General features: G+C 46.8%; 10 protein-coding genes across 10 annotated transcripts; 4 read left to right on the forward strand and 6 right to left on the reverse strand.

Annotated features, from left to right (window-relative positions):
• Positions 1-4: 4 nt before the first annotated feature.
• PUMCH_001461 (uncharacterized protein) lies at positions 5-472 on the reverse strand (the record flags this gene model as incomplete). Its single annotated transcript, XM_063020509.1, has 1 exon — positions 5-472. One exon carries the CDS (start codon positions 470-472, stop codon positions 5-7), a length of 468 nt encoding a protein of 155 aa, XP_062876579.1.
• Positions 473-1,101: 629 nt separating this feature from the next.
• On the reverse strand, positions 1,102-2,160 carry PUMCH_001462 (uncharacterized protein; the record flags this gene model as incomplete). Its single annotated transcript, XM_063020510.1, has 1 exon — positions 1,102-2,160. The coding sequence occupies one exon, from the start codon at positions 2,158-2,160 to the stop codon at positions 1,102-1,104; it is 1,059 nt and encodes a 352-aa protein (XP_062876580.1).
• Positions 2,161-6,615: 4,455 nt separating this feature from the next.
• On the forward strand, positions 6,616-9,300 carry PUMCH_001463 (uncharacterized protein; the record flags this gene model as incomplete). Its single annotated transcript, XM_063020511.1, has 1 exon — positions 6,616-9,300. The coding sequence occupies one exon, from the start codon at positions 6,616-6,618 to the stop codon at positions 9,298-9,300; it is 2,685 nt and encodes an 894-aa protein (XP_062876581.1).
• Positions 9,301-10,464: 1,164 nt separating this feature from the next.
• On the forward strand, positions 10,465-11,148 carry PUMCH_001464 (uncharacterized protein; the record flags this gene model as incomplete). The annotated part of the gene is made up of 1 exon (XM_063020512.1): positions 10,465-11,148. One exon carries the CDS (start codon positions 10,465-10,467, stop codon positions 11,146-11,148), a length of 684 nt encoding a protein of 227 aa, XP_062876582.1.
• A 1,121-nt stretch (positions 11,149-12,269) lies between these two features.
• PUMCH_001465 (uncharacterized protein) lies at positions 12,270-12,725 on the reverse strand (the record flags this gene model as incomplete). Its single annotated transcript, XM_063020513.1, has 1 exon — positions 12,270-12,725. The coding sequence occupies one exon, from the start codon at positions 12,723-12,725 to the stop codon at positions 12,270-12,272; it is 456 nt and encodes a 151-aa protein (XP_062876583.1).
• Positions 12,726-12,766: 41 nt separating this feature from the next.
• On the forward strand, positions 12,767-14,395 carry PUMCH_001466 (uncharacterized protein; the record flags this gene model as incomplete). The annotated part of the gene is made up of 1 exon (XM_063020514.1): positions 12,767-14,395. The coding sequence occupies one exon, from the start codon at positions 12,767-12,769 to the stop codon at positions 14,393-14,395; it is 1,629 nt and encodes a 542-aa protein (XP_062876584.1).
• Positions 14,396-15,521: 1,126 nt separating this feature from the next.
• PUMCH_001467 (uncharacterized protein) lies at positions 15,522-18,767 on the forward strand (the record flags this gene model as incomplete). Its single annotated transcript, XM_063020515.1, has 1 exon — positions 15,522-18,767. The coding sequence occupies one exon, from the start codon at positions 15,522-15,524 to the stop codon at positions 18,765-18,767; it is 3,246 nt and encodes a 1,081-aa protein (XP_062876585.1).
• A 113-nt stretch (positions 18,768-18,880) lies between these two features.
• Positions 18,881-19,996, reverse strand: PUMCH_001468 (uncharacterized protein; the record flags this gene model as incomplete). Its single annotated transcript, XM_063020516.1, has 1 exon — positions 18,881-19,996. One exon carries the CDS (start codon positions 19,994-19,996, stop codon positions 18,881-18,883), a length of 1,116 nt encoding a protein of 371 aa, XP_062876586.1.
• Positions 19,997-20,367: 371 nt separating this feature from the next.
• On the reverse strand, positions 20,368-21,180 carry PUMCH_001469 (uncharacterized protein; the record flags this gene model as incomplete). The annotated part of the gene is made up of 1 exon (XM_063020517.1): positions 20,368-21,180. The coding sequence occupies one exon, from the start codon at positions 21,178-21,180 to the stop codon at positions 20,368-20,370; it is 813 nt and encodes a 270-aa protein (XP_062876587.1).
• A 122-nt stretch (positions 21,181-21,302) lies between these two features.
• Positions 21,303-23,252, reverse strand: PUMCH_001470 (uncharacterized protein; the record flags this gene model as incomplete). Its single annotated transcript, XM_063020518.1, has 1 exon — positions 21,303-23,252. The coding sequence occupies one exon, from the start codon at positions 23,250-23,252 to the stop codon at positions 21,303-21,305; it is 1,950 nt and encodes a 649-aa protein (XP_062876588.1).
• Between the last annotated feature and the right edge of the window lie 689 nt (positions 23,253-23,941).

Here is a 23,941-nt window from a genome sequence, read left to right on the forward strand (position 1 = left end):
GAAGCTAGTATACGAAGCTAATGTGTTTCAGATTGAGCTTCTGTGCAGAAGAAAATACAGCCGGTGCGAAGTTGAATCGTTCGCTGCGTGGCTTATAAACTCTATTTAATACGGCGATGCTGTTGTGGTGTGAATGACGTAGTGCACGCTCTGTTGTTGTTGTGATGGGAGGTGTTCTAGACGTCTGGCGGGTAAAACGCGAACCACAGATTTGAGGATTTTGGGCGGAAACGTCGAGGTTTCGGCTGAGGGATGGGAAGGGGAAAGTGTGGAGGTGAAGGAGGTGGTGATATTCTTGCCTTATATAACTTAGGTGGTTTTCGACGTCAACAGCAACGTCTGTGGAATCTGAGCAAAGGCTGCAATGCGTGCAGAAATTCAGACTCATGGACTGGCGGCCTGCAGAATTCCCGCCGCTGTGTGCAGTGGCAGCAAGCCTAATCTGGGTAGGTATGCAAGCGTCGGGCATCATATCTGCAGGCTGCTTCCATGGGTTTCACTCTGGGATTGGGGTTAATGGCCAACGAAACTAGGTTTTAGGGAGTTTCTTGATGAGACAATAATACTGACGTTTTGACTGCCTTCCACTAGTTTTTTACGGGAAATCTACCTCAAATTACTCTCCAAACTCAGGCTCCATTTCCCCGATGAGGAATGTGGCACTGCATATATCTCGATGTTTCCGCGTTCAGATCTCATTCGTTCTCCTCCGTATGCACTCCCGAACCAGGGGAACCATCCATATCTGTACGGCGGGGGACCAACACCACTGCGTGTGAAAAATCACACCTCACAGATGACGAAAGTCCAGCCGCGCCCAATGGAAACAGATTCGGTCACAGTGCTTGAACAAAATTACGTTCTATTTTAGTCTTGTGCCTGCAGAAAGAAGCCTTGTGCGATTCTGATTGGATCTTCATTCCTTAACAAACGGGAAAATTGGCACTGTTCCGAACTGGCAGTGTTCCATTTTTAACGGTTGATAACGATGTTCCAAAAAACAATGTATCGTAAACGGTATTCAATACTCTTTGAGATCTTTAGTAAATTGATTGTAGTAAGGATTTCGGGACTATCTGTATGTTGAGCTACAACACAACATCAGATGAGCTTCTTGATATTTTCCAAGAAGCTGCTGACCATGTGTTCCACCGAATCAAGCTTTGTAAATGCACTCACAAGTATAGGATCTGCCGTCAGCACCTCGATCTTCTTGTTCACAATCACCACCTGCTTGTTGAAGGTGACACATCGGGCAATGTAGTCTTGAGTCTCGTAGCGAGGCTTCCGCAGAAGCTGTTTGAAAAGACCCAACACTCCGGCGTCTGCTGCTCGGACATCCTGCTCTGTTTCGACCTCTTTTTTGCGCAGAATTTGCTCGCGGACCTGGTCGGCGTATGATTTTCCGGTGGTCTCGTCAATTTCACACCAGGGTTTCTCTGTAACCACATGTAGATCTTTCAAGTCAACACAGACCTCTGCCTGGCTAATGTAGACATCCACAGCCACCGAACTCGAAATGTCGGGCTCAAACATCCCTGCTGGTGTGACATGTTTGGGGAAGACAAGCGCCGGCTCTGTAGGAAGCTGTAAGCTATTTTTCGCAATCTGAAGCTCGTGCAAAAGATCAGTAAACACAGACATTAGCATTATGTGTGCTTGTTGTGCGTATTTCACATCTGCAGCCGTTTCGGACTCTACATCTAGATTGCATGAAGAAGCTGTATCTCCACGCTCTCCCGGCGGAGCGTCCAACAACGACAACGCACGTACTATGAGCTCCACAGCATTGTCAATGCTGCGTTTTGCCTGAATGATTTGCGGAAGCAAAAATGGCTTTGCAAGTTGGACTCTGTTCACCAAACGATTGAAGTGCTTCTCCTTCAAAACAACATTGATTTTGGTCACATGTGCGCCGTCACGGACAAGTATGCCTTTCAATTCCTCCAGTTTGCCGGAACTGACGGCTAGCGTGATGCTTGGTCCTCGTTTTATATGGGAATTTGGGTCTGGATGTTCCGGCGAATTATAGAGAAGAAGGTTTGAACAAAGGTGAAGAGTTTCGATGAGCCGAGGAAACATGGGCTTGACAATCTCCTCCACAAGCCAATGGAGTTCCTTGTGTCGACTGTGTGCCTGGACTTCCAGATATACCGTCATTATTTGGGAAAGTGCTTTCGGAGTACAGCAAGAGGTTTGAGAGAGTATTGGGTGGAGGATATATGATAATGTACGCTATTTGAGACGATTGGGCGCGCAATTGGGTTTTATAATAGCTTTAAGGGCTGTGTATTTGATGTTCTTTCTAGAAGTGATAAGAGTTGTATTGGAGTGAAATGGGTGGTGATTATAGCTTGGGAACCAAAATGAGCAAAATTCAACTATAATTTTGCAATACCTATAGATTGTTGAGGAAGATTTTTTGTCAGTTCGTTTGAGTCTTTGAAGGCTTTTGGAGTCGAAGTAGAAGAGATAGGTATGCGTAGAATGCTTATAAGATGTGATTGTTAAGTGTTCTTTTGAAGAGAATAAAGATTTCGATTTGGCACGGAGAACACAAATTGTTTTTTTTATTCGGGATTCTGGTTCTCCAATGATTGTTGAGTGATTCAGGCTCGAGATGTTACAGTATTTCTCAGTTCACATTCTTGCTATTACACTTACCATTTAGGCGATTCTTGAAATGGAATTTTACTTGCCGTGTTTATTGTCTCTTGACACGACTACATTATGTCGTGGTGCATTGACCTAGTCTAACGGAAGGGGATAGGCTTGTTAGTAAGTGATAACTCGAAATAAATGGCAATACCTAATCTTGTTGGCAGCATGGTCCAAGATTAGTCTTGAAATTATTTCGGCAAAGTCAGAGTTGATTTGGAATTTTGTTGAGGTTTTCGAGTTTTCCGTCATCGGTGTTGGAGCTGTAGAAATGTACAAAATACAATTAGTTGTTGGAATACTGACCCCAAGAAAAAAAGTGAGCGAGACTAGAACGTCATGAAATACTGTCTATGAATTGGACCCGTCCTCGTTTGTCACCAGTGAATACATCTACGTTTACGGTTGCCTAGTAAGTCGATTCGGCGGCCCAGTAATTCAGCTATTGATTAGATTCATCTGTATATCTACCTTAGCTTTGAATTCAAATTCTTCTCATTTAAACACTGGCTCTAAAGTTGAAGAGAATAGCAGTCAATCCACTAAACTAAACATAATGTAAAGTCAAACGATATAAAAAACCGCGAAGAAAATCTTCCGGTTGCGGCCATATCAAGTGGAAAATACTGTTTCCCGTCCGATCAACGTTAGTCAAGCCACTTAGAGCCACACTGAGTAATGCAGTGGGAGACCATGTGTGAAATTGTGGTGCTGCAATCTTTTTTTGCAACCGATGACTGAATATATGGGCAGTTCAAGCAACGAAAAAGTTGGAGAGCCAGATACCGCAAACGCCCAGATAGCAATCTAGTGAGTCGTACAATGAATGCTGTAAGAGAAGTAAGCCAGAGAGAGTCCACCGAAGAAGTGAACATCTAATCACACAAAACGCCTTTCTTTCCTCGATCAATTTTCGGCATACCATTTTCGGGTTCTTCACCATAGACTTTCTTTAGTTAAGCTTCGACGTAGCGACTGCAACGAATAATCGTTGTTCAGTTGTGAAGTTCAGCCTCATGAACACTACCATTCAGAGTTCTACTACTTACTTCTTTTTCTTCTATCACTTCTACCACTTCTAGTACTCCGATCACTTCTACGCCCACACGCACACTTGTAGCTACACCAACCCTTCCATATGTTTGACTTCTAGATCACCTCCAACCCCAAACATGAAACCCTCGAAGTCAAAAGCTCGTTGAAAAATAAATTCAGAGTTCACCACCATATCTCCTCAGGTTCAAACACACCAAACCATGCAGTGGCTGCAAATTCTGGGGTACCGTACGTTTGAGCCTCATGAGAACGTACAACATCACCAAAAGACACCAGAACAGCACGAAGAGAACGAAAAAAAAAAACACCCGTGCAAACCAGACCCCCCAAAACAATTCAATTCAACCAAAGCCTCGCCAAATTCCCCAATCTCCCCCAAATTCGCACCCACACCCTCTTCCCACCCCAATCCTCTCCTTCACCCAGCAGTGCGGAACTACACATAGCAATAGTGACTACACAAAAAACACCTAAATACAAGAATGACAGCGGTTATACGAACTACAAAGTGGTGGTTAACTACAGGCGCGGTGTGCACACATAGAAGAGCCGTTTCCACACTCCATAGAACACACCGTTCTTTGAAGGCCCATGAAGCACCCACCACCACATATATTTTTTTTTAATATGGAGTGGGGGTCATGTGGTGTGGATGAGCAGCAGGCACGTGGCACCGACAAATAGGAAGCGAGAACGGAGCAGCAAATGCAGTGATTGGTCGGGCCCCGGTGGTGCGCGCACGACCCGCGACCTACATAGGGTCGGGCGCTCGTCCTCCCTCCAAAATTTTTCCTACTTTTATGTTCAGGAGTGTTCTGTATAACTAAAACACAAGAAACGCGTCGTCGACTCGCCTGCAGAATACCATCCTAGACTGTTTTGATCCTGGACTATCGTACTGATTGTTGTAGACTTTGCCCTGTGAAACGAAGTAACAGCCAAACCGCAACCGCCCCCTCCACAACAACAACAAAGAAGAAACTCTTTTTTTTTTCTTTGCAAAACAACATCACTACTACGTGGCCCCGAGTGTAAGTCAATGTCTGGATCGAACTCCAACGATAGACTCAACGGCCAACATCTTCAGCACCTCCAGCAACACCAGCAACACCAACAACACCAGCAGCATCAGCAGCACCAACAGCACCAGATGCAGCAACACCTCCAACACCACCAACAATTGGACCACAATGCGGCCGCAGCCATGGCCTTGGCCCACCATGACTTCACCAACCCCAACGTGATGGGCCACCACGACGACGAGTCGCAGTACCACCGGAACGTGTTGAACGTGGCCGCTCTGCAACACCAACAACAACAGATGCAGCAGATTCCCCAGCACCACATGCAGACACATTACATGCAACCACACCATCAATTGCAGCACCATCCGTTGCAGCACCAACAGATGCAGCCTCATCATCAGATGCAGCCTCATCACCAGATGCACCAGCAGATGCAGCCCTTGCACCAGCAGATGCAGCCTCCTCCCCACCAACAACACCCCATGGGCATGCCCTCCAACGCGCTCGACTACGAGGCCGGTGGCTACTTGGTGCTGAGACACGGCGAGGGCGACATCATCAAGACGTTCTCGTCCAAGCAGGAGTTGGTCAAGTACGTCAAGACCGTGCTCAACGAGGAGGAGCAGTGTAAAATTGTCATCAACTCGTCCAAGCCCAAGGCAGTGTACTTCCAGTGCGAGCGTTCTGGATCCTTCAGAACCACCGTCAAGGATGCCACCAAGAGACAGAGAGTGGCTTACACCAAGAGATCCAAGTGTGGCTACCGTTTGGTGGCCAACTTGTATCCTCCAGAGAAGGATAAGGCCAAGAAGATGAAGAAGGAGCCCAACGAGTTCGATGGCTACGATGTGGACGACAAGAAGGATGGTGAGATGTGGATCTTGCGCATGATCCATCCAGCCCACAACCACGCTCCAGAGCCCAACTTCGCCATGATTGGCGGCAAGAAGAAGAGAGCAAAGTATACCCGTACCTTGGTTGAGAAGCCATTGCACCGCTCTCAAAGTTCTCTGACTGCCTCTGCTGCTGCCGCAGCTGTGGGATACCAACAAGACCTTCTTGACCACCACAACTTGCTGGCCCACCAGTTCCAACACTTGCAGCACCAGCACCAACAGCAACTCCACTCGCACATGCAACACCCACAACATCACCACCAACATCACGGACACCACGATGAGACCCATCCCTCTGTCCAGGATGTGGCAGTGATTGCTGCCATGGAGGCTGCGCCAGGAAACAATTCCATGCAAAACCCTCCTGTGGACCCAAGTATCGATCCTAATGTGGATCCTAATGTGGACCCTAGCGTGCAACAGCACGACCATGCCCACGGCCACGTGCACTAATGGGTGCTGATTCTTTTCTTTTTTGTACTATTATGTTGTATTCTAATTACGTGTTGTGATTTTCTATGTATATTAATAAAGGTATACCTTCTAAGCTGTGTAGCCATTAAAGATACGAAACTGATCAATTAAAGAAGCAAAAGAGAATATTTCCCCAACGAATTTAGAGGATTGTAGAATGAACCAAAAATTCTGTTCAAATTCCTTCTCTATCTTTATAGTCCTTATCTTTAACAGGCAATTCTGCAGGATTCTCTATCTCCCCACATACTCCATCGCTAATTTAAATTAGTGCAACAAAAGAGTAACGAAATCGAGCACACGGAAGCTGGAGATTGCGAGCCCTTTAGTTCTACAAGTATTGACCAATAGCAGTTCGTTTTATCTCGTAACCCCTTCATCAAGCTTCAGAATAGAACAATTGCTGTTGGAACTGAAGCTCATCTCTTCCAAAAGATCGGAACAGAGAAACAATAAGGCGTTTGGCTAATCTGAAAAGCACTCGTGCCAAGAATTTTGAGAAAAAAATGAACAAACCAAAGAATCAGCCCAACGATGTGGCTTCGCCTCTGCGAGAAGAATTCGGTCCAATTGAGACATCGACGCCAAAACTGGGAACGGAAAGTGATCTTGAGGGCCAGGAAAGAGTTCCGTCGACCGGCATTAACAACGCATCGAACGGACTCGCGGCGTCAGTAGAAAATTCGTACAGACTGGATGTAGGTAGTAGTCAGAATGAACATGGGGGAACTCGTCAAACGCTGGAATTGACTCCTCTCTTGCCGGATCCCGTTCCGGATCTTGAAAACGCAAGACTTGAAGAAACAGAGTTGGACTTTAGACCCAAGAGGGGCAATCTTAAGCGCTGGTCGATCTTTGCCTTTCCTCTTGTGCTCCTACTACTTGTTATTTGCGCCATTGGCCTAACTTTACGTGATATAGAATCGCTATTGAATGTCGCAGTGATACCACAGATCGATGCTGTATCTGTGCTCAACATTACTGACCTGGGTGTGTCTGCCCACGTAGTTGGAAATGTCACGGTCTCGTACGATAACATAGACAACTGGCTACAGAGGTCTGTGCTCAAGGTCTCCGGAGTACTTGCAGGTCCAGTTACGGTCACTTCCAGTGAGACTGTTAGAGTATCGGTGTCAGGGCCAGGCTTCAATGAAGCACATACACTCGACGTTTTGCCGCCAGAAATGGTCGTAGATTTAGTCAATGGCCGAACCTCTCCTATCGACTTCATTTCAGACACAAAATTGGTGGATTCAGGACTCCAAACGGTCGTCAATTACATCCTATCCCACAAGAACGAGAACGTGTCCTTGGATTTCGACCTTTTGCTTAGCCCGAAAGTGTCTACACGCTGGCTACATTATAATGGAGGCCCTCTTGAGCTCACACATAACCTCGTGGTCCTGCCAGATAATACCCAGCTTCCTGTCAATGTCAATGACATTAACACGGAGTTTGGCAAAGACTACTTGAGCCTTTCGGTATCTGCAACCATCGAGCCTTTACCGGTTGAGTTTTCTCTCAAGCCCGCAGAATGGGACATCTCTCTATTGGATTGCGACGGAAAGCCATCGTTGCTTGGGGTGTGGACCAGCAATAGTGTATTCTTCAAGCCCAGTGTACCAACAGATGTAAATTTGATAGGATCCGTTTCCCATGTACCTCCAGAGCTACTTAAGGTGTGTTCTGATGGATTCAGTCCTTTCAACAGGTTTACACAAGAGCTATTTGAGCAAAACTTGGTTCATGTCTGGGTTTCTGCCACAAAAAGTGATTTGAACTCCAAAAACTTAATGCCATGGCTCTACAAGGTCCTAACGCTGGCCGTTGTTGAAGTTGAAGCGCCAATTCCACCTCAGAATGACTTACTAAGCAACCCTTTATCAAGTTTCACTTTAGACCACATGGACTTGAGAATTCCTCCTCTGCTTGAGGACGATTCGTTCTATTTCTTTGCCGATTCGAGAATGTCAGCTGTGGCAAATATACCCGCCAAAAATGGCTTCAGCATTGCTGCTTCTAGAATTTTATCCAACTTCACACTCTCAGTCGAGGACCACAGTGTCTTTTTGGGTTCCACGATAAACTCTAATGCACTGATCGTCACTTCGTGCGCGAAGTCATGTCTGAATTCTGTGCAATGTGACTTCAGAGACTTGAATGTGACTGTTGTCGATCCCGAGAGAATGGGGAAAGCCATATCACAAATCTTGAATGGAAAGTTCCACTCCCCATTGTCATTTGGTGCTGATATAGATCTGGTAAATGTGGACCTGGAGCTTTTCTCGACAACCTTACGGAATATTTCGCTCTCAGGTAGCAATATTTATACACCCATGGAAAATTTCAACAAGAATAGGTCCAGTCTGTTTATTGAATGGCTTTTTGCAAATGCTAATATCACAATTGGCGAGGTTGTTTATGTGGGCTCGAGTCCAGAAAAGCTCGATTTATTGGTTGAGTTAGAGATGACAAACCCTACCAATGTATCTATGAACATTGGGGATGTCATCGAAGTTGAATATCACTACAACCAAACTCAAATTGGAACTGTCAGCATGCACGCCAAAAACATTAGTGGGAATAACACCAGACAAACTATTGAAGCAAATATTCAGATCGATTCCAAGCAGCCCGTGTTTGTGAGTGAGTTCTTAAGTCGAATCGTCTCTGGATTGCCTCTTACAGTGGACTTGAAAGGCAAAAAGAGGGAACTGGGATTTGGGCGTATGATGGGAAATATCGGAGTTCAGAATGTCAAAGTTCCACTGCTCTCTTTCAGCAGGCCTGAAGATGAAAAAGTGGAAGATAAGGAGAATGGCGAGGCACACAGTCCATTTCTCATTTCAACCACCATCCATATATGGACGTCTGAAATTGAATTGATGGTTTATAATCCACTCGTGAATGCCGAGATTGCCGTCAAAATTGAGAACTGCCAGGCGCTCTACGAGGATGAGCTCTTGGCACATGTTGAGGAGTCTGAATTAATATTGATTCCCCCAGGTATCTACAAGACGCCTAGAATACCAGTGCAGATTTCTAAGGGAATAGGTGCGGACATCTTGCGGAAGGCTATCAATGGTGAGCTTCAGGTAGAGGTCTTTGCTGAGTTGGAGGTCTTTGTTGCACGGTTTTCGCTGGAAATTATGTATCACGGACAAGGTCTCACAGCCACTGTGCGGTTGTAGTTAAACTCAAGAGAGCTCATTTGTACATGGTAGTTTACAAGCTACTGTGAATCTGAGTCTTACTTCAAGGCATGGAAATCTACGATAGCTCATTGGACATGAGAGGCTCAAGTTGAACACAAATAGAGAAACGATGATGAGCATTAAGGTGATGACGACCTTCTCCTTTTTCTTCCACAAAGCGCTATCAAAAAAATGTATCTCATCTTTGCGTCTTCTCTGTAAATACAATTCGGTGGGATCTTCGTACTCTTTCCAAATAGGTTCAACATCAGCATACATGTAGTTGTGTCTCTCCTGTTCTGATTCACGAGAGGGGTCGTTCACAATATCATAAAATATTTCAAAATGACGATGAGGGTCTACAAGCGTGATTGGAATTTATGATCCTTTGGAACTTAGTTGAAAACGGAAGTCTTCAAAAGCACACTTTTCAAAACCAGAGTCTACAAGGCCACTTCCATGTTGTACGAGATCGAAGTGAAATGTGTGATAGAGACAGGCTACTTATTACAGTATTCAACTTCTTTGCAAAACGAAACAAATCCAAAAAAACTACATATCTATTTATTCTTTGTCAAATACAGCTTTTAGCAGCCCAAGACATCAGTGTCATTTAATCATTTATCACTATCATTAGTAGTAGACCCATAGATAAAGGATGATAACAAACAACCTGCACCGAGGCGTTTCATCAATCAGATATCACCAATCAAAGCAAGACCAGAAGGAAAAGAAAAAAGGAAAAAGGAAAAAGGCAAAAGAGAAATCGAACATTAAAAATGCCAAAATACATTTCCAAAAACCTCCAAAATGCCGGTCATCCCATCTCATCTCGTTTAACCTAAAACTACTAAACTGAGAAGAGTACTGTCTGCAGGAAAACAGAGGTCCAGACCGTTTGCAGCCAGCTCCCAAAACGCCATGAAGCAGGGATTTTTCTAACAAACTAAGACCGGAAAAGCCAAAATGTAGGAAAAATAAGATAGAATCTCCACTAAAATTGACCAAAACCAATGCCTAAGGCATCAAAAAATGACATCTTGTATTGGCCAACTCACGTGACGTCTAAAAAAAGATCGCTAACCTCCCGACGTCGTGCGCCCACCACGACCCTCTACAACCCATATTTTCCACAACACATTCAATTACACCACCAACACCATGCTTTCTTTCAACACCGCCACCGTGCTCGTTTTGGCCGCTGCTCTTCCATTCGCTGCTGCTGCCCCACCTGCATGTCTCCTTGCTTGTGTTTCCCAGGTTCAAAAGAACTCTCAATGTTCTTCTATGAACGACTTGTCTTGTCTTTGCTCCAGCCAAAGCAGTGCCATGCAAAAGTGTTTGAGTAGCATTTGTCCTAGCGGAGATGCTTCTTCTGCCCAGAGCGCATTCAAGTCCCAGTGTGGCTCCAACTTCTCTTCTGGTTCTGCTTCCAGCTCTGGTTCTAGTTCTGCTTCCAGCTCTGCTTCTTCCAGCTCTTCTGCTGCTTCTTCCAGCTCTTCTGCTGCTTCGTCCAGCTCTGCTGCTGCTTCTTCTTCTTCTTCAGCTTCTTCCTCCGCTGCTGCCTCTTCGTCTGCTGCTTCCAGCTCCGCAGCTGCTTCCTCTTCTGCTCCAGCCTCTAGCTCTGCTGCTCCATCCTCTTCTGCCGCTCCTTCCTCTTCGGCAGCTCCATCCTCTTCTGCTCCAGCCATTACTTCTGCTGCCAGCAGCTCGACCGTCGTTTCGTCCCGTAGCGCTTCTTCCGCTTCGTCTTCCTCCGCCGCTCCTTCCATTACTCACACTGCTGGTGCCAACCAATTGGGTGTGGGTGCCGCATTCGCTGCCGGTGTCATCGCTTTGTTGTAGACAATTAGATTATTCGTTCAATAAAATGTTTTTTTAGATTCATTAAGGGTTGTAGGTGTTCATGGATAGTTTTGAAATAAAGACGAATGGTTTTCTATTGCTGCAATGGCAATACACAGCCTTGTAATTTACAGCCTTGTATTCTCACACAGCCATGTAATCTCAGAGTCTCTGTCGAATTTGCAATTGTTCTACATTGAAGTGCTATAGAGCACATTCATATGATGGTGAAGTATTGTCTTAGTACAGTGATTCTCTGACGGAAATTTAATGTATATTAGTATAAAGGAATGTGTTCTTGACTGATGCAGTAATATTATTGTAATGTGATACAGTGTTGAAGTGCTAGGGTATTGTGGTACAGTCAAATGCTTTCATACTATGATCCAAAGATTCAAAGTAAATAAGGGTTAAGAATTTGACCGTTGCATTGCCTAAGGGGCGAAAAGCTAGATTCAGAAAGTCTGCCAGCGGTGCCAAGTTACCACAGTGCTAGGTGCTACATTATAGATTCATAATACTACAACCATAGAGGTAGAAGACTGATTGGAGTAAGTTTCGGAGCGATAGGATGACATAAACAATTAGTTATGATTGCACTTCTGCAAATAGTGGACTTCTACACTGTACGAAGTATGACAATACACTCAATTAGAATTCAGCACAATACTGTGGACATTCAATACGCAGCTGTTGAGAGCATTTAAACTGAAATGAAACTCCACCATAGTCTACAAAATTACTTCACTAATATGTCATTCAGTACCTCTAGTATGACTGTTAGAACCAGAGTGGTATAGAAGTCATCCAGGAACAAATCACAATGCTAGAGTCGTTCTGCCATTGTGAGAATTACTTAGAAGCAGAACAATAAATTCACTTCATCATTGCTTAAGCACCACAATCATAGTTGCCGAAGCAGACAATCAACTCATCCTACCACACTACTATACTACAACATTGGCCATCATCTGTTCAGTAAAACATCAATAGCAGTGGAACAGAAGATCAAAGAGAAAACGACAAGTAAACACACAGCAACAAAACTTATTCCCAATTCAGTAAGTTTAGCAGTCATTCCTTTTATTGTTTGCACCCAATAAAGGAGCTACAGTACACAGTCATACTGACAGTGATACACCAAACTGACCCTTATAATATCCATTTCGGAGATCTCCGAGTTGCAAAATATTTTCGTGTGATTTGCTGACCCCGCAAATAGCCGTTTCTTCCATCTTTGCTTCAAATGATCCGACCCTATCATGCATATATGCTGCAGGAAAGCAACGCAGAACAATCAAAGCTCCAAGGGGACAAACCCTGTGAAAAATCTCTACCAATAAATCTCCCCAGCCAGAACACGCCACGAACTCCAAAAAATCCCGCTCCGTTCTCATTTCTCTCCAGCTTCCACCCCGTCCCAATCTGAAACTTGCACCTGCAATCCTGAAACAACTGAAAGCAACGTCCTGCAGAAGAAAACTATCAACCTTTCCCCATATCTCCGGTCTTATCTGCACGTCCCGCGGGACATCCCGTTGCACCCATATATATATAATTGACCTCTCCCATCCCATAACTTATTTAAATTCTGTCAATATTTGATAATAGATAACGAATGCATTCAGAAAGGACCCGTGTATCCTACACGTTGTATCACGGCACGGTGGTGCACACCCCGAGCTTGGGCCAGTTGCTCATACAACCAAAGATGCTTATCGGAGTAACGCAAGAGGGCAAAATCGACTATTTTAGCCACTATGGCGAACAAGAACATGCCTTGCACAAGACGCCGCAGGCGTTTTTCCAGTGGCTGTGTGATCAGCGCGGCTATGGTCCGCCTCAACCTACCTCTGATCGAAACCGTTGGGAACACTATATTCCTGGAAGAGGGAATGGTGGAAATGATCGGTCAAGACGGTATGGGTACGACTACGTAGACTTTTCGAAACATCCGTCCAAGTTCTTGGTGCCGGGGTTTTTCGATACCCATATCCATGCATCGCAGTTTCCCAACGCCGGGTTGGGAAGCGAGCTTCCGCTCTTGGACTGGCTTGAAAAGTACACATTTTCCTTAGAGAACCGTTTCCGGGCTCCGGACGGCGAAGAGCTGCCTAGCGCCCGCAAACGGCGCTTGCAGATGGCTAACACCATATACTCGAGAGTAATCAATCGTACTTTGGCCGCTGGAACGACCACTGCCTCGTATTTCGCAACCATAGACACCGATACAACCAACGTCTTGGCCGATTTGGCCGTGCAGCATGGCCAAAGAGCTCTTGTTGGCAAGGTTTGCATGGACTGTAATCCCACCTACCCGGAGTATGTAGAGCCCGACGCCGAAGCGCTGGTCCGCGGGACGGTCGAGGTTCTCGAGCATTGTGCTGGTCTCAATGTTTCTGTACAATCTCTGGGCGGCCCCAAAATGGTCCAGGGTATCGTGACGCCGCGGTTTGCTCCTCTGTGTCTGGGCGAGCTCATGAAACGTCTTGGTGCTCTTGCATCGAAATACAATGCTCCTGTTCAGACACACATATCTGAAAATAAGGATGAGATCAAGCTTGTGGCGGATCTTTTCCCAGAGTGCAGTGATTATACCGGCGTGTATGATGACCATGGCCTTTTGGGCGCTCTGACAATTTTGGCCCATGCGGTGCATTTGACCAAGCACGAGTGCAAAAAGATTCTGCAAAAGAACTGCTCGATTCTGCATTGTCCTTCTCTGAACACCTTTCTTACGAGCGGCACTGCTCCAGTCAAGAGGTACTTGTACGAAGACAAGATCAATGTGGCTTTGGGCACAGACATCTCCGGTGGCTGCGACTATTCCATTCTCTCAGCTATGAAAGAGCTGATCATGGTGCTGCACCACCTCAAAATGGATAAGGGCAAAGATAAGCAGCAACTGGTCGACACAGCGCCAGACAATGGACTTGTCACAGTAGCAGATGCGCTCTACATGGCCACGATGGGAGGAGCGGTGGCATGCGATATGGGATCGGAATTGGGCTCGTTCGAAGTGAACAAATGGTTTGATGCTCAGCTTATAGATGTGATGAGCCCAGATCTGAACATCGATGTGTTTGATTTCCAGGAGCCGGCGCTTGACGACACGGATATGGTCGACAAGGTTCGGCAGTTGGTTCATCGGTGGATTTTCTGCGGCGACGACAGAAATTGTGTCAAGGTTTGGTGCAACGGGCGCCAAGTGGTGGATAAAGAGGATCGGTGGGTATATCTTGGGTAGGTTCTATAGGGTTCTTGAACAAATGGATTATAATGAGAATATGGAAAGTAGAGAGGTGAGCTGTAGAGTGTTCAAAAACTAAGCTACGATGTATGTAATTTCTAGGTCTACTTGGCATGGGTTGTTGTCTAGTGGTCTTCTAGAAGTCATAAATGAACCGCTTCGAGGGAGTAGCATCGGCAATATCAAAAAGTGATTTAATTGTTTACTCAATATCAGAAATTTCGTCCTTCAATTTACGCAAGGACGTGATTCCAGGCCCTTCAATCTTGTAAGAAGAGGCTCAAGAAATGAACCAACCGAGGCCAAAATTTGCAAATGAACCCCAAAATACTCAAACTCAAACACCTCAAAATGAACAAACTGACTTGCCCTCGCCGGCTATATTTTCCGTAAACTATACCGAGCCCCGGAACTGTTCCAACCAAGAAACAATAACAATAACGAGAACACAACAGCAAGAGCACAAAAGCGACCCGAATCAAAAACAAAAAACAATCTCCAAGATAGAAAAAAAATTTGAAAAGAAAAAATCTCTCCCACGCAATCCCTACAAAAATCTCGATTTTTCTTGTCTTGATTCTTGGTGCCAAATCTCGATTCGCGCACGCCCTCCTGGTTATCTTCCCCATTCGGTTTTTTCAACTATACCAACAACACCGACCACCAAAAGCGATTTTTCTGGAGCGGCTCTTGAACATTGCTCACAACCATCCCCCTCCCATTGCTCCTAACCCACCTGTGTTTTCCCAGGTGCTGATTGGCTGTCACAACCGAACTCTGGAAAGTTAGCAATACCACAGCCTCCAAGGCCCTAGATCCAGCCCCCCGTCCCTGGAATCGGACCAATCGTATTCACGCACACTCGGGTTTCGTAGCCTTTACTGCAAGGTCACAGTCGTTCCTTTTTTCTACCCGAAAGCTTGCGTATTGAGTCTCCTTAGAGGTGTATCTATAGTAAACCTAGCTATAACTGAAGAGAAGCACCGGATAAGTAGCCGGAACACCACCCGTAGAAAGCCAATTTGGATATATATTGTGGTGTCGCATTTGTTGAGATTTGTCCGGGTCCTTTTTTACCCGGTTTTTTGACGGTTTTTTGACGTGTTTTTGACACTTTTTCACCATGGTCCGCTTCAACCTCTTGTCGCCGAAAAAGGACGGCAAACGGTCCAATTCTGCTCCGCAAGTCCCGGCGACGCCTGATATACCAGATGCGGCCCCGCTCTCGCCAGAACTCGTCCCGATCGTGACCCTTCTCACGGCCCAAAACCACCGCCGTTACTACGAGGGCGTCTTCATGTTCTACTACGACTTGGGCACCGACGGCAAGTCCGGCGACCGTGTCTGGAAGGAGGTGTATGGTATTTTGACCGGTAATCAGTTGGCGTACTGGGATGCCAAGGACTTGGCGCTGTGTAGAGACATGCCCGAGAAGTTGTTGGAGACCAGCTGCCGTCCTCAGTACCTCAATTTCTCGGATGCTGTATTCAACGCCATGGCCGTGCTTCCCACGGCAAAACTGCAGCTCGAGAACGTCATCGTGGTGCTGACCACCCTCAAGAATAGATTCATTATACAGTTACGTACCCAGGCCCAGTTGCAGGAAATGCTCGTTGCGCTTAGGCTTTCTGCGTATGAATATCAAGCATTGCAGGAAGCTTACACCGGTGCATTGTTGTCTGCTCGTGGGCTGCAGCTCTCTGACATTCGTACTATTTTGACTGCAACACGTTATGACCACGCCGAGTGGGTCAAGATTCGTTACGGCAGTGGTACGGCCTGGAAGCGCTGCTACATGGTCATCCAGCCGCTGACTTCGAAAAAGCTAAAGAAGGGCCTTGTGTTCGGCCGTGTGCTCATATACGAGAACGACACATGCAAAAAGAAGGACATGATTGGCGAAATCTCCGCGGTGACTTCGTTGTGCGCCGTGTATCCACAACTGCATTTCTTCATTGATAAATCTACCATGATGAAGTTGGAAGGAAAAATCAATTTCCGTCAAGGCGGCAGTTCCCGCCTGAAACGCGGAAGCTCCGAGCCAATGGAAAATGACGCTTCCTTGTTCATCATGCCCGAAGAGCATCAATCTGTGCCTGGATACGACACATTGATTCGTTTCCTTGTTCCACTCATGGACGCGTTCGGTCAATACGGACGTCCCAAGAGGTTGAAGGCTGACCGCATGGACCCCGAATCGTTGTTGTTTGGTCTCCCTACCTTGCCATGTGTACACTACTTGGAAGTTCAAGATCTTTTGGGAGGAATGCCATCAAGTCAGTATATTGAATGGGACGCTCCACAGTGGCGCTCATACATCAAGAGCTTGTTGTCTCGCAAATTGGCACAAGGCTACAATGGCTGTGGCTCTGCCAGATCTCTTCATTTACAAGGACAGATCAGTGGCGGCTCTACTCCTAGAATCATGAGTCCGCTTACAGGACGCTTCCCTACAGCATTGTCTCCTTCACCAACCAATTCCGACCTCAAAGCTATCGCTTCCGATCGGAAGGCAAGCTTGGGTGCTAGCCCAGCCACCTCCAGTGGATTGAACCCCGGCGCATTTTCTTCTGCAGGCGAGCATAAGCTCCCATCTGTTCCTTCGAAGCAAGGTGGATACCCAATGGCCGGCTCTCCATCCAAGGCGCCACGCAATGGCGCCATGCCTGGTATGGCTGTAGCTGGAGCAGCTGCTGGAGCAGCTATCGGTGTCGCAGCTTCGCATGGTCAAGCTCCTAGACGCAAGAACGACCTCGCTGAGATCTACCAAAACTACACAAAGTTACAGGCACCAACCGACCAATTCAATGACAGAAACAAGATTTTGAATGGCTCAGAGGAAGAAATCGACGAGACCAAGTTACCAACCTTGATGCGCAAGAAATCGCTCATGCACGGCCCATACCCTACGAAAGACAAATTCATTGGAGAGAGCGAGGACGAGTTAGATGAAAGCGAAGAAGAGTCTGAATACAGTGACGAAGATGATTCATATCAAGAGAGCTACAGTCCACGTGGTGAAGAACGCCTCAACTCGAGATCTCCTGAGAGACCCTCTGCGCAGTTCTTAGCTCCAAAGCAGTATGAGGAACGGAACCTGAGCTACTCATCTGTTCAATCGCCCAATACGCAATATCAGGAGTTCAACAAGCAGTTTTCAAAGAGCTTCAAGAACCCAATGCAAGATTCTGTCAATTTGAACAACTCGGACTATGGCAGCGACAACGAAAGGGATGCCCCTCTTCCACCAGCCCATGGCAGCAACTCCGCAGCCAGAAAGCTAAGCTATCCTCTGATCGAGACTCGTTCGCAAGGCGTTCAACAATCATACCCCAGCATTCAGCACCAACCGCCTACTCCTTCTCTGGATGAAAGGCGCGGCAGTGATGCATCTGGTGGATACAAGCCAGGTCCATCCCATGAGGTAAAACAGGGCCAACCGCTTACGCCCGCAGAGGAGAGATTTACGCAGGGTCCCAAACATATTCGCCCACCTAACCAGCAACAACAGTCTCACCAGTACCAGCAGCAAAACCAGTACCCTCAGAACAGCCCTAACAACCAATCAAGCATGCAATCAATGCAGAACAAGTTCCAGAACACCTCAATTGACCCCAGGGGATACGAGCAACAGATGGCTCCTCAGGGTAATCCTTATGGTAGATCCCAATATCTGCAGGGGCCCTCGGCCTCTCTGCCAACAGGACCGGGTCCAAACGGTCAACAATCGTATAACATGCAATACCAGCAGCAACGCCCAGCTTACCAGGCACAACATCCACAACCTGGTAGTCCTCAGCAGCGTGGCCAATACATGCAACAAAGACCTCCCCAGCAGAACCAATCGTTGCCACCCCGTCCTCAACAAGGTCTGCATGGCCAAGGTGTATTTCAACAGGGCTACGGAGCCCCTAGCCACGCTCAGCCTCACGGCCAATACGGTAGCCCCGGTTATGGACCACCACCAAATGGACAGAGCTACGGGCCGGGGCCTAACGGACCAGGGCCCAATAGCCAAAAGGGCGGATATCGCCCAGCCCCAAATCAATATCAATACGGCCATGGCGCCAACCCAGGCATGCAGATCCCCAACAGACCCCAGCAGGCCCCAGCACCCATGCAACAAGCTCGGCCAGGATACGGAGGGCAGTATCCTAGCCAGAGCAGTAACATGCTGAATCATGGACAGCCTCCAAGGCCCAATCCATATGCTCAACAATCTTCGCTGAGCATGCGCTCGGATGACCAGGAGCAATACCAGTACCAGGTCAATCCCAACATGGCTCCCAGACGGAAGCCAAATCAAGGAGCATATCCCGGTCCGGGCGACGGCGCCTATGGACTGGGTAGTAACTCACGCTATCAGTAGTGAGCCTTTGTATCATAGTTTGCTTTGTCAACCTGTATATTCTTGTATGATATGTACACTATAAACATCCTTCAGGACTAGAGATTTGGAAAGTAATGTATTAGAAGTCTGAACTACTTGGATATCTCATTGATTCTGGACAGCGATTCCTTTTTGAGTGTCATTACCGGAATCACTCCGACCTCCGAGCTGGCAATGTTCTTGACTGTAGCCCATCCGTCCGAGTGGAATTTGACGACTTTGACCGTCTCGCCAACACAAACCGTGAGCTCGTCGCCCAATCTCTTCACATATGGTTTTATGATAGAGTAGGTACCATCCTGGTGCTGAGCCATGTCATCCGGAATACCCGAAGAATCATAGGGGTAACCAACGGGAGGGACTTGAGGCAACACTTTGTTTGATAGATTTGTAGAAGATCCGTTGTTGTACGATTTCACACCCCTCTCACCAGAAAGCAAGTTGAAGCGCCGCAAGAACATCGGAGACCGTAACTCAAGCGGTGAATCTGGAACAGTGATGATTCTGCTGAGACGAGATAATAATCCGGGTCGCTCTTTTTGCACTGCAGGCTCGGTTTTGGTAGCCGTTGAGTCTTTAGAAGAGTCAGAAACACCGAGTTCATAGGTATGAATATTTTCTGGATTTTTCTTCCAATCTTTCCCTATAATAGATGGTTTTCCGCGCGAGCACACTTCAAATCCGGCTTTCATTCCGTTGTTCAGATGAGCCGAAAGCCGTCTCTTCTTAAAGAACACTAAGCCAAACACTACTATCCCGAGTGCACAAATTACAGCAATCGGAATCCCAATAGCTAATCCAAGCCGAGTACTACCTGAAACATCGCTGCTCAAAATAGGACTCGTTACGGCTGCCCCAGCAGACAGGATTGAAGGACTAATAGAGACGGACGAGGTTTTAGCAGAAACAGCACTAGATGCACCCACAGAAGTTGTAGTTGCTGCTACAGAGTTGGCTGAGTTCGAAGGATTCAAGGCCAGAATCAGAGCCAGAACCGTCGACACGTCCTTTGTGAAGTAGACCGGAGAAAGATTGAGCACCGGGTTGTTTGTGGGACCCTGGGTGCCCACAAGAGCAGTCAAAAACAAGGTGCTTGTGGTCGTAGCTGGAGCACTCGACACCATCGACGACGCAGAATCCTTTGTTACATAGATTATTACAGTCGGTACTACATCTCTAAGCCAGAGGCTTATAGGACCAATGTACATAGTGTTTCGTGCAGACGGTAAGAAATTTACAAGAGACTACTAGAAGAATTCTAAAAAAATACTTTTACAAGAAAGAAGTAGTGAACTGGGAGTTCAGGGCCTTTTATAGTTGCCACCAAAGCTGAAACATCTTTGCAACCAGTGTGTGCACTTCTGAAACATAAATATGAAGGATAGTAAACACGAGCCAGCCAGCACCTTAACGGAGCTATTTCTATAATTTTATTGAGTAAAATAATTGAATTATGATTGCATGCATTCATTTCGTAATTGATATCGTGTATACTTAGGCCCCTCTATACTGACACACAGAGTCTACAAGGTGTCAAGCAAACCTCACTTTTTTCGGTGAACAGAACTATAAGTTCGGATTAAATTGGAAGGATAGGCTCAGCGTCACTATCCAAGAGCTCGCCGCTCCTCTCAGCCCAAAAAGAATGAAAATATTTCCCATGAACCAATAGAGCCACCACGCATCCTAGAAGTGAACCGACAGTGATATCCATAAAGCTGTGTCTGTAATCCTGGACACGAGAAAGCGCAATATACGTGGCCACCATGAGCGGCGAAAACGCTCCCAAGTACAAGTAGAGCGGTTTCGTTGTGGGCAGAAGCGCCAACTTTCCCTGGCCAAACAACCACATGCAGAGATATCCAAACGCAGCAAACGAAATCAGCGAATGGCCCGAAGGCATCGATCGCATGCCGTCTTGCAACAATCTCTGGCCCAATGGTGCAGTGCACACCGATACATCTACAAATTGATCTAATGGGGTTTTGAGAGCAGGTCCACACCGAGCAAGAAAATCAGGACGGGGGATTCCAATCCATGCTTTGAGCACATCGGTCACCACGCCGTCAATGGCAATACATAGAAAAAGACCCAATACAGAAACGTTAAGCACATGCCATGCTTGATCTCTAGAGGAGTGCTTATACGAACAAACAAAAGCAATTACGACCAGCGGAACAACTGCAGCTAAAACCAAGCACATGAGCCCTGAGACGCGCTCGATTTCCGCAAATGGATGCTGTATTCTGGGATCATTGAGTTTGAACTGCCTCAGAAACGGCCTACTGTGCTCGGCAATAAGGATGAAATAGGCAGTAAGCCCGCACGCGGTCAACCAATCGGGAAGTAGCCGCTGAAACCGTTTCAGTTCGAAATACAGCAAAAGAAGCATGTTGTACTTGCGATTTGGTTAGGTCATACAATCGTGGAAAATGTGGGGGAGGGGGAGACACACCCGTACACCTGAGGAAAGTGGGCCAGGCTACAGAAGGTAAGGTAAATCAAATCTATTGTCTATAAACGATCAGGTTTTGAGCCCGGATTGAATCCATAAAAGTTGCCCTCAATGTCCTGTCCCAAGTTAGCCATCAAGTTGAGCATGTTCTGCAGATGGAAGTATGTTGGTTCCGGCAATGCCTTGAAACCTTGCACATTGAAGTTCACTAGCTGGTCGTTGGATATTTTGTATTCGGGCGGGATCCCGTCCTGCAGAGTCACCCCGTCCTTGGTGCCGATGTTGCCATTGGCATATTTTTTCTGGTTTTGGCTGCCGCTCTGTGCCAGTGTCTTGTCGGATTGGCTGGCAGGCCGCCAGTTTTGCTCGCTCTTCACGACGTCTCCCGCATAGAGAAGGCGCCCGTTGCTGGGCAACACGGCGCACAACCAGATCCGGGTTTTGTACACCTTGAAGAGCTCCTTGATTAACACACGGAAGTCAATACGTTTGAAGTTCGCGTAGTAGTAGAAGATCAACTTCTTGAAGTCGCTCTGGTATTCAACGTTGATCAATTCCAAGTCAGAGCTCAATCCAAGATCTTGGATCTTGGAGAAACATGTGTAGAATGCTTTCTTCTCCTCCAAAAACTTGGAGTTCAAACGGTACACCTCTTTGGGTGTGGCAAAGCGGAGCACCTGCTTTGTTGGAAGAGAGATCACGAACTCATTGTCGTCGGAGGAGTTTTTGTCAAAATCCATGCCCACAGAGTTTCTGCGAAGCCCTTTGACTGTGCTACCACCCGCCGAGTCTGTGATGGTGAGCGACTTCAAGTGTTCCAATTTCTTGAGGAAGTTGAAGAGAATCGCGGTGTTGAGAGGCACAGCCGGGTCAAGAATCATCACCATGTCCTTGCCTCTATCGCCATCCACGATCACTAGATCATCTTTTTGGAGACAGAGATTGGTGTTGGCAGGGTACGAGAGAAGGTCGAGCTTACCATTTTTGTTTGCCACAAGACAAAGCATCTTGTGGTTGAATGAAAGATTATTAAGATTCTTAATGAATGCGACAAGTCGCTGAACGACCGGGCTGGTGAGCAACTTGCTGAGTTGCGAGAGCACAGCTCCACATAAAGGCTGGCTTATGAAGTAGTTGTGCACCGCAGCATAGAGCGAGCGCAACTCGGGCAGCGCCACTAACTGCTGATCGCGGAGCATGAGTCCATCATCGAGCTTGGTTGAGGGCTGGAAGCCCGGGTTGTGGCCGGGCACACCAAAGTTTTGTTCTGGAATTGGGGCATTTAGAGGTACATTCACGTTGTACTGACTATGGCTCTGCGATACAGGAGGAAAAACCTGAGGTGCGTGTAACGCTCCAGGTGTGTAATGTCCCGCATACATATCCTGACCGTGTCTCTCCGGATAGTAGGAGGTATTTGGAGCGGCTATCTGTGACGGTCTACGTGCCTGGAAGTCGCTGAAATTCAGATTCAAGGAGAAGTTCTCGAAAGAGTTTGTCATCTGCGTGAACGCATTGCGTTGGGCGCTGTTCAAGGTATAGTTGTTGGCAGCAGCAAATGATGCCAACGAGTTCTTGGAAGTGGGGGCACCAAAGGGACTACGAAAATTGGACAGAGACCGGGTAAAAGATTCGGCCGCATAACTCGGTCTTCTCGACGAAATGTTTCCCACGCCTCCCTGGAGCTCTGTAGGGAGATTGAACGGATCAAAGGTTGTGGTGCCAAATCCGGCAGTTGTGGGCGCAAAATGGCCCAGATTGGAGGCCGACGGAGAGAACGGGCTATGGAAGGTGCGTGCCGCGTCCAAAGACGCCAACTTGGAGCTCAAAAGAAGGTCAAAGTCGGATGTTGGAAGATTGGGCGATAAAGGTTGCGTATCGGGAGACATTGCCGACGGCCGGGCCAACGGATCGCCTGGAGCGGCCGAGTTCGGATCCGTTGGTCCGCCGACAGAGTGGGAGCGACTCTTGGACGGTTGCCCCAAGAAATCGGGATAGTTCAAGTCCATGAATGGGTCTAGTGCTTATTGTCTATACGCTTGGGTGCCGGAACAGAGAACGTCGTAAATTAAGCGCAGATGCAGTGGTGTCGGTCAGATACAGAAAACCCCACTTTCTCGTCTAATACTCGTGAAAAAATGCTACGATTGGAGAAGAAGTGGTGGAGCAGGTGTACGTGGTGGTGAGAATGGCGGTGGTGAGTAGGTGCGGCGTTTTATGTACAGGAAACTATGGGGAACGATTTTTAGTGGGGAGACTACTTAGAATAGAACCATTGGGCGTGAGACTAGTAGAATGATTTTTTTTTTGAGGAATCAATGTTGGAAATCTATTTGATTCGAAATTTTAGGATTTTCTGGGTTGGCTGTGCTTGCAGTGGGAAAGGTTTAGATGGGAGCGAGTCGTGTCAGTGGCCAGAACTAGAGTGGAAATTGGTCATAGATGTGATTTTCTGATTTTGATTTTGATGATCTGATGGATAATCTTGTTGCGGGCACGATTGAGGTAGTGAAGAATCTACTGGTATTTGATTGAGGTGGTATTCGATGGGAGAAATCTCCATACATATGCAGCAAGTGATGGAATTATTTGTGTGAAGCCAAGAATGTGACTTTTCAAATGAGAATTGAAGGGACGCTTTTGACTCTCTGTGCATAGTCGTGTTCCATTGCTCCAAGTAACCCGAGCCCTCATCAGA

The sequence above is a fragment of the Australozyma saopauloensis genome, chromosome 2 (genome assembly GCF_035610405.1).
Source record: "Australozyma saopauloensis chromosome 2, complete sequence".
Taxonomy (NCBI): domain Eukaryota; kingdom Fungi; phylum Ascomycota; class Pichiomycetes; order Serinales; family Metschnikowiaceae; genus Australozyma; species Australozyma saopauloensis.